Source organism: Camponotus vicinus, unplaced genomic scaffold (genome assembly GCF_025532165.1).
Source record: "Camponotus vicinus isolate PSW18456_S1 unplaced genomic scaffold, iyCamVici1.0 SCAF_7, whole genome shotgun sequence".
NCBI lineage: Eukaryota > Metazoa > Arthropoda > Insecta > Hymenoptera > Formicidae > Camponotus > Camponotus vicinus.
The window spans coordinates 7,084,920-7,099,790 of NW_028141979.1; the positions used below are offsets into that span (position 1 = coordinate 7,084,920).

Genomic DNA, 14,871 nt, shown 5'->3' on the forward strand with positions numbered 1-14,871 from the left:
CGGACGTCCTGCTTTCCGAGGACGCGTCCTCCTTCTCGAAGTGTTCTCGTATACGTCCTAAATTCCTTCTCTTCTCTAGAATGTTTGTCCTAGTTTCGCATTTATATAATATATGATGATTAAAGAGGCGTAGATATATACTTTGTTCTGTTTGACTTGGCTTGTTAGAACCTCGAAAACTTTGAGTCGTATCGCTTAACGCTTACATTGTCCTAGTTTATTTTCGGCAATATTTACATACGTGAAAAAACGCGCACGCGGAATGTATCGTATACATTCAGTGAACATATCCAAGTGCTTATACTTGATAATAAAAGATGTCTAAATTATTTTGATTTTCGAAAGAAGAAAAAAAACACATAATTATAATTAAGGACAATATAATTATAATTAAATAAAATTAAGACTTTGTCTCTGATTTTGCTCTTTTTGCCAAAAATGGCAATGTCCTACTTTTCTCCTCGTTGCTTAGTCGCATACGAAAAAATGCGGTCATTCTACTTATAGGGGTATAAGTCAATAATATACACAGAGATATAACAGAGATTATTCATGCATATAAATTATTTCACTATATTTCAGTATATACTTTTGGAATCGTAACACTAAAGTGTATGTCGAGATATGTCCATGAAAAAATTCTCTTCTCTTTATAATCTTTATTTTTATAATTATAAATGCAAAGATAAATAATGAATAAATCGGATTTTACGTGAAATTCTTTCAAAGACTCTGTTTTTATCTAAAAAAAGATATGATAACGGATTATTCATACATATTGAGGTATAGACTCCGATACGAAATCGGAATTTTCGTGAACACCTTAATAGATAAGTAAATTCTTCATCACGCATAAAGTTCGGTCAATTTCTGGACTTATCGCTTCTTATCTCAAAAGATATATATTTGTATAATATATATTATATTGTAGAATTGTGTTTCTAATAATTATATTGTAAAATTGTGTTTCTAATAATTATTACAAAGAACATTTTTTTATTAAAATTTTCATAGTTACATATATTTCACAATTTTAATATATATAATATTCAATCAATAGAAATAAAGAAAAGAAGAGGAAAAATATTTCGGTTAAAAATATTTCGAATGTAAATAATCGAATTGTCATGAATGTTGACATTTTCCTATCGATATAACTGTTGACATACATCTATTTGCCGAAATTCTTATAGTTTTCTTTACAGCTGTTGCAACAAAATAGCCGTAGTCGACGAAACAGAAAAGAAATAGAATTGGCAGTGAGAAGAATAAATATATATTTTAGGCAAAACCGATCGCGAGAACATTCATATATTTATATATATTATGTTCATTATAATAAAAAGATAATATATAATATGTGATATGCGATAATAGAAAAATTCGAAAAATTTTCCGGGGAAAAGCAGGTGTGTATTCATATAAAAAAAAAAAATGTAATTGTAATAGTTATAAAATCACGGTTCGGATAATAAAAAAAGACGAAAAAGGAAGAATTTTTAGCAATGATTAATTTTTCATGTTATAAAAAAATATTGTTTGAAACACAATTCTCTGAAAATTCTATTTCTTGATTAATCGAATAAAAAAGAAGAAAATAATTAGTTAAGCTTATAATGTTTGCATGAATAGTTTATTTTTAGTGACATAATACTTATAATAATTAATAATAATATTTAATAATTTATTTTTAGTGATATAATATTTAAGATGTGAGAAACACTGATGTGATTTATTTGAAAATATTTTCGAACTTTGCTATATATATGCCATTTTTACAAATGTAAATTCTCATAGGTACATCTTAATAAAAATATGACATAGAAAACCAATGTACAAGAAATATTTTATGAAACGATAAAATGAACAACATTGATTAAAGATTACGATAGTTATTCTTTAACATTTTAGCAATAATCTGAGAATTATGTTGTTACATATATATGTTATTACATAATTTATATATATTTTCTATTGAATCAGCTCTTATATATATTCAAAAAAATTCATTATAAAACTAAATTAAAAAAAACTAAAATTAAAAGTTTTTTGTTTTGTAAACATTATTTGCAATATAAAAATTATGATATTTAAAAAATGCATATAGAAATCAATGTGTTAATAATACACATAAAGCTTTGAAGTAAACATACATATAAATGTGCATGATGCATCAACTATAAGTAAAATGCAAAATTAAAAAAGCAGACTTTTTTACTCACAATATATCTTTCTTATGTATTAACAAATTTTTGTATTTAAAGCTTTTGATTTTATAGAATATGTGTGTTACTTTGATGAAATCCATTGGATGTTATCTTTCTTTATATTTTGTACATATATAAATATCATATATCATTTTTATATATAAACAGTGCAAATAGTTTGTATCTAAATTATGTTTTTTATGTGAATTTTTCCACTTTCTACTTACATCATTTAAATTATAGTTTTTGCCTCTTCATCTTCACTTGAACTGTCCATTGTGTAACATAACTTAAAATTAAAAGATATATATGTATATATGATATATGTATGTATATATATAATATAAAATCAAACGCAAAATTAGAATATTTAGAAATTCTAATTTAATTAATTTTTAGGAATTCTAATTTAAAATAGTACAAATATAAATATTTTAATGTAAATATTATAAACTGTGATTATAAAAAATTTTATAAGTCGATTCAAAAGAATGTTCAAAATATTTTATATTTATATTTTTGTATATATTTATATTCTTAAAATGTTAATATTTAATCGGTTAATCAATACATACCTCATCCAAATCTGGTCTTTTCAGTATTTCTTCAAGTCCTGATAATTTTTCAAGATAGTTTGGTACATTGCAAGCGTCGAGTATGAAATCAAAACCACGCAGGCAAGACTCTTGAATTAAAGGTGCAGAACAAGCCGTACAGAATGGAAATCTGTGTGTGACTGTCAGTTTCGTTTCATAATTCCAAAGCGAACCTCGTATTGTATGAGGTATGCCACCTAATAATCCTATCGACGAACTATTCGCTTGACAATCATTACTATCGTTATTCATAAACGCCCTAGCTGAAATTCTTGAAATTACATAAAAGCAGATGAATATAAATGTTTTATACAAGATCTATATGTAAAAATAGATTGAATATTATAATAATAATTTTATGGAAACAAAATTTATATAATATATGTAACTTACCCTTCTGGATGTTGTGTTATGGCTATGAGTAATTCAACTGCTAAACCTGCAGCGATTTGCGATAAACCCGGTCGACTGACGGTACATTGTTGATCAAGTGTTCTGTCCGTTTGTGACTAGAATAAAAATGAAAAATATCATAGAATTAAAAAACATTATATGTTTTAAATTATCATATACCAATTTTATATTTTCACATGTTAAATATTTAAAAACCGAATATGTTTGAAATAAAACACACACACACACACACACACACACATACTCACATTTCCGGGTTGAGTTACATCATTACAAAAATAACATCCAAGATCTTGTCCTGTAGGATTTTGTATCGTTAGATTGGGTGCGACAGAGCCGGAAAGAATACGCGTGCCATGCCGTTGTACTGTATACGAATCAAAGCCTAAAGCAGCATTAATGGCTATTTTATACATTCTGGCACATAAGAGGGTTGGTAGCCATCTGGCTTCACGCGAGTCCAATAACAAGAACACCACATCGTGATAGCTTATGAGATCTTCCAATTTGCTCACAGCTTTCTTGGTTGTTTCCATCATGCTTTCGCCGACCACGTGACCTGGCATAGGAATATCCAAAACCACACCGTCCACGTTCTAGAAGATTCAAATTAAAGATTAAATTTCAATAAAGTATACATATAAATGATATATATATATATATATATATATATATATATATATATATATATATATGTTATATATGTGTAAAAGTATGTCTCATATATTTATATTTTAATAGATTTAAAAAATAAAGTCACAAGAGATTATTATACATATTATTATGAAATTATTTTTGTATACATTTTTTCTTCATCAAAATATTATCATATAAACACATAAATTTGATAAAAGTACACTTTCCATGTTAGGACGTATTTCGAGTAAAGCATCTCTCGCGGCAAGCGCTTTGAATCGATGTTCCATCGCATCTGCATATGTGTATAGACTCTGACGTACTGTATTAGTATAAGAGACATTGGAGCCGTCTACGAATGTTATAGTAGTAATACCCCAGCCAAGGAGTAATCTCGCTACAGAACATCCTAATGTACCAGCACCCAACAGAAGGCATTTTAGACTAGTGATCTTTTCCAAATTTAGATTAGGGACAAGACGCCATTTCATCAATTTCAAATTTAAATTGACCGCTGCATCTGATAATCTAGTGTAACATATAAATATAATATTCATGAATATCTATGTCAATGCTGGTTAATTCAATGCTGGTTAATTCAATGAATTCAAAGAATTTTTACTTGATAGGATTCATGGAGTTGGATAAAATATCTATATTTGGACCCATTTTTCCATGTGTATTAGTTTCCCAACCTACTAAATGATCCTCAGAAATAGCTTTCCTTATACTTTCCACGTCCTTAGCTTTGATTTTAAGTGTAAATACAAGATCTCGCAGACCTTCCTCAAATGTATTCTTTATAGCTAAGACTTTAATATTGTGTGTCAAACAATATGTAGGGCAATGCCACAATAATAGGCACAAAAGGTTTCGCAAGGGCCATCCAGGTTCTGCAGTTGCCCAAGGATCATAAAATACAAAATACACTTTACTCCCTTCCTGAATAATATTAAAGACAAATTTAATTAATTACTAGTTACAGTACGTGTCTTATTCGATAAACGAACGAAATGAACAGTAACGAACAAAAAAAAATAAAAATAAATAAGTTCATGAAACTATACCTGTTTTGGATCTCCACTGCTATTAGTGTTTAATTTTACATATTCCACTCCTTTTGACAAATCATCAATGCTTAAATCATCCTTTTCAGATACAAAAACTGTAAAAAAGTTCTTTGATTTTGCATCCAAATGAAGGAAGCCTTTTCGCAATTTATCTATTTGACTACTTGTAAATTCAACATATATGGACTTTGATTTAATCAAACGAATTTCTGGCAATGTGAAAGGAGTCGGATGGGCAACCCAATAAAGATATCGATACTTTTTCAGATCTGAATATGCAATCATAAAGAATATCGAGAGACGCCAAGGCTCTTGCAAAGCTGTGCCATCTATGATGCTATCGATAACGCATTTGCCCATAGTGTCAATAAACTCTTCATGATTTATCTGTCTAAATGCTTCATAAGTATTTGTATTAATCATATATCCGTAGCAAGCTACTCCCGAATTGTGAGAAGTTGTATCCAAATTTCTGAAACTCATCTAAATGAAGCTTATTCTGATATTTAACATACAATTTATATTATTGTTAATGACTAAATATTACTACAGATAAATAATACTACAGATGCAAATTGTATTGAAAAATAAATTTAAAAGTAAATTAATCTATTTTTTATAAAAAGATGGAAAACCTTCATTCTTATATTTGTATAATACTCACTCATTAAATGATGTACAATTAAGTGTAAATGGAGTAGTTGCTCCATCATCTACATACTCATCAAGATCGAAACTTGCCCATAAATGTATCTTAGACTCTTCATCTAATTTCAATTTATCTATTTTTAATTCTGTAAATTTTGCCCAAAATGTTTCATTCATCACTGTGTTCAACTTTCTAAATTTTACCACTTCAGATGTCATCTTTGGTATTTAATGATTTATTTTATTCTGAAAATTTTAAAAACATGATATAAATACATTTATATTATAAATTAAATTATATTATAAATTAATTATATTTTATTATAAATTTATTATAAATTTATAATTTATTATAAATTAATTGTATTATATATTTTTTGTTATAAGTAACATTTGCTAGATATATTTTAAAATATACATACAGATTAATCTAAAAAACATATCTTTTTGTTACAAAAATTATGTTATAAATATGGAAAAATGTTCTTTTCTACAAATTGAAGCAAATTTAGATTAAATGTTAAATATGACGACACATCAGCGTTTCTAAAAATCTCTTAAATTATAAATTGCGTTGAAAAATATAGCAGACCTTATATTTTGATAGCGTGTGACTTATACACTTCCAAAATCTATTTTTTACAACTACAAATTGACATCAACAAAAATATACGTATCAGATATGTCCTTGTAAAGCAAACAATATCAACACTCAACTCATTATTCTTATATAATTATACTAAAAATAAGTGCAAAAAGAGAGCATATTCAATGAATAAAGACGAATATTTACGAAAAAACACACGTTGTTACGTGTTACATTCGTATGCTGCGTATTACGTACGTCTTTCTATCTGAAGTTAGGTATTTTTCAGGTTAACGTATTACATGTGTTCAATCGCGAAAGTGACTAACTTCAGACATGAAAAGATAAACAGCTGTTGTATAAGAGAATATACATTCGCAAAATTTATCTGTGAAAAACTCTTTATTTATTCTTCAGAATCTTTTTTAGGAAAAATTTAAGAACAATTAATCTTATTAATATTAATTATTACACTATACTTTTTATGATTGCATCATGACTAATTGTAATCTTGCTAATATTTATTGATTTAATTTTGAAAGAAGAAATTTATTTCTTAAGGTTTTATCTCAACAGCATGTTTAATGTTATTTATAATTATTGTGAACTTTTCATTAAAGAATAAATTTTAGTTATTGAATACTTATACATATATGACAGAGTTTTTTATTTAAATAATAAGAATAAAAATATAATTATATTTTAACAAAAAGAAACAAAGAATAATGTAATAAAAACTCTTTCAAAGAATAATTGATAATTGAATAATGATTTATTTTTTTCAAAAAAAAGAAAATCATAAGATTATCTTTAATATCTTTTATCGCGAAATTTCGAAATGAAAGAACATATCAGATATGAAAAAAATATACATAAAGCCTGACATATACATACTTATAGAAACAGCTGTTGTATATAGAAAGACATTCGCAAGATTTACCTGTGAAATTTTATGTATTCTATATGAAATTCCAAATTTTCTCGAACAAAAATTCGAATAGATTATTAATGTTAATCTTGTAGATTCGCACGCGAATTTTTTCGCGCAGTCTCGGTACCGATCGCAACAATGGGAAGTATTATGTACATTTACGTTGTCAAGACGACGCACCAATTTCTTCGCTCTTTACTACTTGTGTACTTGTCCGATGTATCGTCCTAACAATCGTCGAAGGAAGAATCGTGCTCCTACGTGAAAAAAATGTCTCTACATTCGACACCTATTTTGTATTTAAATATGGGCGGTGAAATGCTGTATGTTTTGCGACAGAGGTTGAAGGCGCAAAAAATCGACGCCGACAAAACAATACAAGGCAAGGCCGCGCACGCTTAAAATATTTCGAAGATATAAATATATGTTTTGCACTATGCACTTTTATATAATGTGTATAATGAATTTTTTTAATCTTATAAAAAATCTTTTATTTAATTGTATCTCATATATATTTATTTATATATATAATTTTCTTAAATATCTTTAAATATTTCAATTTTAAATATTTTATTTTATTATATTATTATTCCTTGAAGTTAATGTTGAGTTTGATGAATATTTATTAATTTTTTTATACGCTCTATGATCTTAATGTATAATATTAATTTAGGAAGATTTTATAGATATTTATATTTCGCTAAAATGCGCTAATTTAATTATAAATTAATAACAGTATTGGACGAGGTAACCGCCGCTTTGCTCAATCCCAAGATATTGTCGTCGATATTCATGGAGTCGCCGATGATCGGTGTGTCACATTTACGCACCACCTTGGAAAGTGTCGTTCTCTCGTCCATTATGAAGCTAGACAGGACTAGTATGGACAAACTATTCGACCTGATGATTATGATGGTCAAGTATCAATTAAAGGCAGCTACTGGACCCAGGGAAGTCATTCTCATTATTTTGAATCACATCGATGCGATACGCGACATGGTCAGCGATGTAAATGCGCAAAAGTGTGTCACCCTGGTACAGGAGATGGTCGTTGACGTGAGTATATCTCATATCTTTAACGGGATGTACAAAGAACCAACGATGAACTAATCCAACTCCTTTCCAACGGGCAGTTCTATGGATGTCTGACTTTTGAAGAGATCTGGAATGCGCGGGAGAACTGTCTGAAGGAACTGGAATCACATCACGTGCGAGTCTCAATTCTCCTGCGTCGTGGTCTACAGAATGAGGACGCCAGCTTCAACCTCACGCCTCATGGGTACAATGAGAGATACATGGAGCACAGAGATACTCTAGGAGCCATGAAGTTGAAGGACGTGAGCCCTGAAACGTACGGCGGCGGATCCTTTGACACTTTTGGTGATAGAAAAACATTATTAGGCAAGAACATGTAAGACAAAGAGTATCCAATATTCGATTATATAACGTTGTGCTGCTAATAATAATTATTTCATTATGTACTAGATACTTGCCGACATACGGTGTAATGGGAAGGCGAGATAGTCAACAGTTCTTGAAAGATTGCGGGGCGAAAGCAGAACTAGGTATGCTGGCTGTTCAGCTCGGGACTGAAGAGACCAATTATGAGAGACCATTCACGCTTAATCTACTTTCAAATGTAGACGAGGAGAATATAAATAACGCGAATAAGGAAATCGATGCTGAAGCAAACAATACTAAACGAAATAACGTAGGAAATGAAAAGCCGAAATTGAACGAGGATTATAAAGCTAAACTCGACAATGTATACGCGGATTTTTTCGAGGACGAGCATGAAACTTTAAAACGCAGCATGGATTTGCTGGATCTTCTTGACGAGATCGAATAATTCGAATTTTAACTGACGAAATCTGCATCGCAATTATTTGTTCTATATTTTTCCCACATATTTATACATTCCCGGTATTTTTGCTAAAGATAAATACATTTCTATATAAAGAACCCACAAGATTCCCCTATTTTACAAAAAGTACATCAGTTTATGCGAATCATATAAAACATTACGCATATATTACAAAATATTGCAACGATTTTAAATGCATTGGTGAAAGATCTGATACAAAAAACAGACTTTGTATGTACAACTGCATAAAACAATTTTAAGATTTCGTCAAATCTAAAATGTATTTTATACCCGTTTTACCATCGAAACTGAGCGCTTTACTGATAGCTTCTTGATACTCGCAGAAGGGTACCAATTTATGTGGTGGTGGCTGCAGCTTTTTATCTCTAAAGAGAGTCGCTAGATCTTTAAACATATCATCTCTTTCCTGAGATTCTGTATTTGCTTGCGTCCAAGCTGTCATCCAAAATCCTTTAAACGATATATTCTGCAAATATATATGGTATAAATTATATTTTTTATCTTTTGCAATGTTTGTACAATTTGCTAGATAGTTTATGATTACTTTAAAAATAAGCGCAGATATTGGTATGGTCAATGGCTCCCTAGACATGCCTCCATAAGTCACCATAATACCATCTTGAGCGAGATGTCTCAATACTTCGTGCGCACTCTGCCCACCAATGCAGTTGAGAGCTAATCGAGGTGTGGGTAATTTTTTACTTTTGAATATTTGTGTACCTCGAACTTCATCTTCGGTCAAAACTTCGTCCGCCCCTAAGCTTGCCAGTTGATTCTGAATAGAGTTTGTTATATTATGTGTACAGTATATAATACTATAGGAAAATTATTACGATTACAATAATCTGTACCTTCAATTCCTGTATATTTGGTCTATCTCTAACAACACTGACAGACTTGTAATTCCATACATTACATAATTGAATGACCAATTGACCAACTGCAGAGTTACCACCATTTTGTATCACAGTATCTCCAGGCTTTAGTGGAACAAAATCTTTCAGCATTCTGTACGCTGTACACGGATTCACATTCATCATACTAGCTGCAACTAGATCAACATCACTCTGCATCTGTCAAAATCAGAGGCTGAGGAATAACACAAGCGGCAAATATAATATGCTACAAGGTGTTGTAAGAATAATACATACTTTCATAACATCTTTAAAATTATAATTAGCCAATGTTCTCCATGTTCCAAAATTGGGACCATTTGGCACCACTTTATCTCCAATGCGCAAAGTTTGCACATTGGAACCAACTGCTACTATCTCTCCAACCCCTTCATTTCCTGGTACTGCTGGTAATGGAGGTTTGCTAGGATATTTTCCTTGTATCGTATTTATGTCAGCTGGGTTCACTGGGGCCAATAGCCATTTTACAGATACCTATATCGTAAAAAAGACAATTAAATTATGTAACAATTAGTGAAAATAGTGGCAGAAAAAACTGACAGGGTTTAACTAGTACAATAATGACATTTACTTGATCGCTTGCTGGTTGTTCTACCGTTTGAGTGGTTACTTGAAGAACCTCGATGGGATCGCCATACTCTTTATACAATAGAGATTTTACGCAATCGGCGTTAATTGCTGCACTCATTTCTCGAATGCTCATCAATCTACTTTTGACTGATCGTGAAGTCAATAAAGCCAATTTGCCTCCATACATAATCATATTGATGAATCACGCTCTTGACATTTGATAACGTTAAGCGCATTGATAAGATAATGTCAAATTACTCTAGCAATCATCAATATTTTGCGAAATGCGAAAATTTAAACTTTCAAGAATTATATATCTTATTGAAAACCTAAATTTAAATATCAATTTCTCTCTTGTCAGAGAAAAGCTATAGGCAGAGAGAAAACTGAGAGGTGTCATGGCCTGCTTTTAGGTGATCCCTTAAAGTCACTAGATATACAAAGTACCGCAATCATTCGCCATTTTGGCTCCAATAAGCGGTTCATTCAAATTATATATTTACATGACCCCTTAATGATAATGTAGTTTTGGCAATTAATTTCAGCCATTTTTTGCATTTTTTGTTGTTATTTTCGCTTTTTGGGATGCGAAATAAACGAAAACCTTTTTCGCTTTGATTTCTATATCCTTTTACGCAACAATCTAGTCACGAATGCTTCTCAGATTTCACATACAGGTTAGAAAATTGCACTTAAAGTGTACATACATACGTAACAAAAGTGTGCACTTGTACTTTTTGGCGTCCATTTTGGCTCCAAATCCTTATACATTGAGTCTTATGGATTGCGGTACTTTGTATATCTAGTGACTTTATGATCCCTGAAAGCGATACTCCCTCTATGGACATTGAAAACGTGGACATGAACTACAAAGCCAATGTCCATGAATATTCTTAGAGGGTAATATATAATGTGCACAATTTCTGGTTTTGTTCCGTGCTATGTGCACGAAATGCCAGTGGCACCAGGCTTGTATAACAAGATACTTATGTATGTAAATTGATAGTAAATAAATTATTCAATCGCGAAAGATATTGTAATATTCAAAGATGAAATAAATATTTTTCTATATTCATTGTCATATCTTTTTATTTACAAAACACAAAATGCCTGCTGTGGGATAAAAACATTTTTAACCGTATTTCTATAAATCTTCTTAATTAGCAGTAAACTGATCTTTGATATTTATCAATCATTTTTTTAATTATTTAAAAATTTAATTATTAATACATGTATAGAATTTGTCAAATTAATCACTGATTCTTCTGAAGTTTTTATAATTAAGACTCGAAAAATATAGATGTTGCAAAATATTTTAAGTCTCTTCCTTTATATAAAATATAAAGAATTCATATGTTCCATTTTGATATAGCTAACATTATTTTTTATATATTTTTATTATAATTTTCATACCAACATAATATTTTTATGCTAAATACATATTATAAAATATATGACAAAATATAATATAAATTTAACATAAAATATAATTCGAAATTTAATACAAAATAATTTATTACATGGAATAATTTATTATACGAAAATGTCCAAAATATACGTATAATATAAAATTTACTAAAAATTTTTACATAGTCCAGACGAGACTGATCAGCGAAGATTAATTACGCGACATTTATTATTAATAATAGATATGCAATAATAGAATTTAATAAGTTTTATATAACGTAAATAATCGTGATCAAAAGAGTCATTAATAAAATTATTGATCGTTTCTTCGATTGTAAAAGAAAGTATTTGCATTACTGGCGCATTTTGTATAGGTTATCAAAGGAAATATTCAAAATGAAAAGATAGAATAAACTTCGAAATCAACAATTAAATTACTAAATAAACCGCGATTTAAAATTCGCGAGAAAACGCGACGAATAAATAAATCGACAATAATCGGAATATTCGATTGCGAGATACGCATAATTTTTATAATATGATAATCGAAACTATCAATAGACACGCGTGCGATATAATTATTATCACACAAATAATGACAGACGAAGATATTTTGGCAAACATTTGTGATCCGTATTGTTTATGAACATAAAATTCACTGTTCGATTTATTTGCGATTAATACGCGACTTTATACGAATTTCACGATTGAGAATAAAATACATATCCTATTTCGCGCATGATTAGCTGAATAAGATGAAATGAGCTCTATAAGCTTTAAAATATAATTAAAAATCACGTTGTGGCCACGTATAATAGAAAATAAAAGAACGAATGATTTTCAAAGTCCCTCTAATAATCGATGTAATTGTAGAGTTTAATAAGATTTAAATAATGTAAAGAATCAAGTTTAAAACAGTCATTAATAAAGTTATCGATCGTCTTTTAAATTATAGAAGAAAATATTTGCACTACCAACATTTTGCACGAACTATCAAAAACAATATTCAAAGACGTGGAAAGATAAATAAAGCTTCAATGTATAAGTCAACGATTAAATTATAAGATAAATCGCGATTTAAAATTCCCGAGAAAACGCGACGAATAAATAAATCGATAATATTCGGAATATCCGATTGTGATATGTATACCTTTTATAATATAATAATCGAAGCGCCTCAATAGACATTATAATCGCGCGCGATATAGTTATCACATAAATGCGAAGATATTTTGACAGACAATTTGATGTCTGTAATATTAACGAATACTGTCCGAGTCAATTGCGAATCTTTATAAGATAAATCGCGACTCGAATTTACGGGAAAACGCGACGAATAAATAAGTCTATAATATGCGGAATATTTGATCGCGATACGTATAATTTTTATAATATAATAATCGAAGCTCTCAATAGACACGAGCGCGATATAATTATTATCACGTAAGTATAGAAAATAAAAAATATTCCAACAATCATTTGAGGTCTGTAATGTTTGCGAATATACAATTCACCGACCGATTTACTTGCAAATTTTTATAAGATAAATCGCGATTTAAAATTCGCGATAAAACGCGACGAATAAATAAATCGATAATATTCAAAATATTCAATTGCAGATACGCGAGTGACATACTGGTAATCCGATAAAAAGAGGAGCGATCTTAAAAATGGAGAACAATTAACATCTTGTTTCTACATCAGATTTCGCAAGATCAATCTGCGAAGAAAAGTTAAGTGATCCGTTGAACGTCGGGAATTCCATCGTAGGAGGGAACGAATCCTGGATCTTCCGGACTATTCCCGATAGCAATGATATCAGTATTAAATCAAAGACAATTATTCCTCGTCATTATTTTCAATTCACGAAATTGATATTCACGTCAGAAAACATGTTCTTCCATTACTAAGAAATATATTTCTTTATTGAAAATTAAATGGATATAACCTTTGTCATTGAAATGTGATTACGAACGATTATATTTATAAATAATAAAATACATGCATTATTGGAGTTTGTGTTAAATGTACGAACACATAATTTGGGGTACCGTCTGCGCGCGCGAGACGAATCGAACCCGATAACAGCAAGATTTAAAAAATTTCAATTCGAATAATGTTCAAAATAAAATTAATGAAATAATTTTAAATATATAATTAATTCTAGATTAATTATCTAGATTCTTATTCTTGTAACGTTTAAATTAATAATTTTTTTTTCTTTTAATCAATATCTTACTGATATAAGGGTATCCATTCGATTCGTCTCTAAATTTTCAAGTATTCGCACATTTTATGTAACATTCATGTATAATTTCGCGTATATATAATATATAACATTATTAAAAATTATAAAAATATTTTGGATACGTGAATTTGTGCATGTATTTTATTATACATATATATAAAATGGTATATACCTAAAAACTAATATTTCAAAATGGCAATGGATGTCCAATAACTGCAAATAGTTTCTTAAAAGAAACTAAAAATTAATGTTAATATCCCCAGCACCTAGAAATAATTTTTCAAGAGATAAATTATATTAATTAAAAATATATTCGTTCGTAATCATTTTTATCAAAAAATTTATACAAATTAATTACAATATGAAATTACTTGAAAAACTAAAATTTATACACAACGCTATATCCATATTTAATCTATTAAATCTTTCTGGCATTATATATATAGACAATAATAATACCAATCCTAGTAATGATAGAACATTTTTAACGAAGAAAAGAAGAGATACATTTCTCTCATCTAAATATATATTATTTAAATTAATTCGACGTTAAAGAAGCGTATCGTCGTTGAATTACTACCAAAATCATTGCTTTCGGAAATTGCCAGGAAAACCTGAGATTAGTTCCTTCAATCTTACAATAAAAATTCCCAATTTTTAACAGGGCACCGAACTAGACGTCGCGAATGGATTTCACAAGAACCGGTGAGAAATAATTCTCCATGATGAAAATCGTTTTGACTCCTCGGTGGTACGAGC

General features: G+C 29.4%; 3 protein-coding genes across 8 annotated transcripts; 1 reads left to right on the forward strand and 2 right to left on the reverse strand.

The window, feature by feature from the left end:
• Positions 1–976: 976 nt before the first annotated feature.
• Atg7 (Autophagy-related 7) lies at positions 977–7,512 on the reverse strand. 6 transcript variants are annotated; one of them, XM_083104237.1, is made up of 10 exons: positions 6,164–6,409; positions 5,588–5,817; positions 4,921–5,395; positions 4,476–4,795; positions 4,081–4,381; positions 3,466–3,813; positions 3,197–3,312; positions 2,783–3,074; positions 2,435–2,496; positions 977–2,322 (listed from the first exon to the last, which is right to left on the reverse strand). In XM_083104237.1, exons 2-9 carry the CDS (start codon positions 5,788–5,790, stop codon positions 2,440–2,442), a joined length of 2,112 nt encoding a protein of 703 aa, XP_082960363.1. In that variant the 5' UTR covers positions 5,791–5,817; positions 6,164–6,409; the 3' UTR covers positions 977–2,322; positions 2,435–2,439. The 6 variants fall into 6 exon arrangements, with proteins under 6 accessions (XP_082960363.1, XP_082960361.1, XP_082960362.1 ...); XM_083104235.1 differs by lacking the exon at positions 6,164–6,409 and adding an exon at positions 7,098–7,512 and having other exon boundaries at positions 977–2,496; XM_083104236.1 differs by lacking the exon at positions 6,164–6,409 and adding an exon at positions 6,416–6,531 and having other exon boundaries at positions 977–2,496.
• Oscp1 (Organic solute carrier partner 1) lies at positions 6,448–9,231 on the forward strand. Its single transcript, XM_083104241.1, has 5 exons — positions 6,448–6,547; positions 7,181–7,470; positions 7,825–8,144; positions 8,222–8,499; positions 8,574–9,231. The coding sequence occupies exons 2-5, from the start codon at positions 7,359–7,361 to the stop codon at positions 8,935–8,937; spliced, it is 1,074 nt and encodes a 357-aa protein (XP_082960367.1). The 5' UTR covers positions 6,448–6,547; positions 7,181–7,358; the 3' UTR covers positions 8,938–9,231.
• On the reverse strand, positions 8,961–10,861 carry LOC145974413 (enoyl-[acyl-carrier-protein] reductase, mitochondrial). Its single transcript, XM_083104240.1, has 5 exons — positions 10,459–10,861; positions 10,125–10,361; positions 9,825–10,046; positions 9,518–9,748; positions 8,961–9,439 (listed from the first exon to the last, which is right to left on the reverse strand). The coding sequence occupies exons 1-5, from the start codon at positions 10,648–10,650 to the stop codon at positions 9,209–9,211; spliced, it is 1,113 nt and encodes a 370-aa protein (XP_082960366.1). The 5' UTR covers positions 10,651–10,861; the 3' UTR covers positions 8,961–9,208.
• Between the last annotated feature and the right edge of the window lie 4,010 nt (positions 10,862–14,871).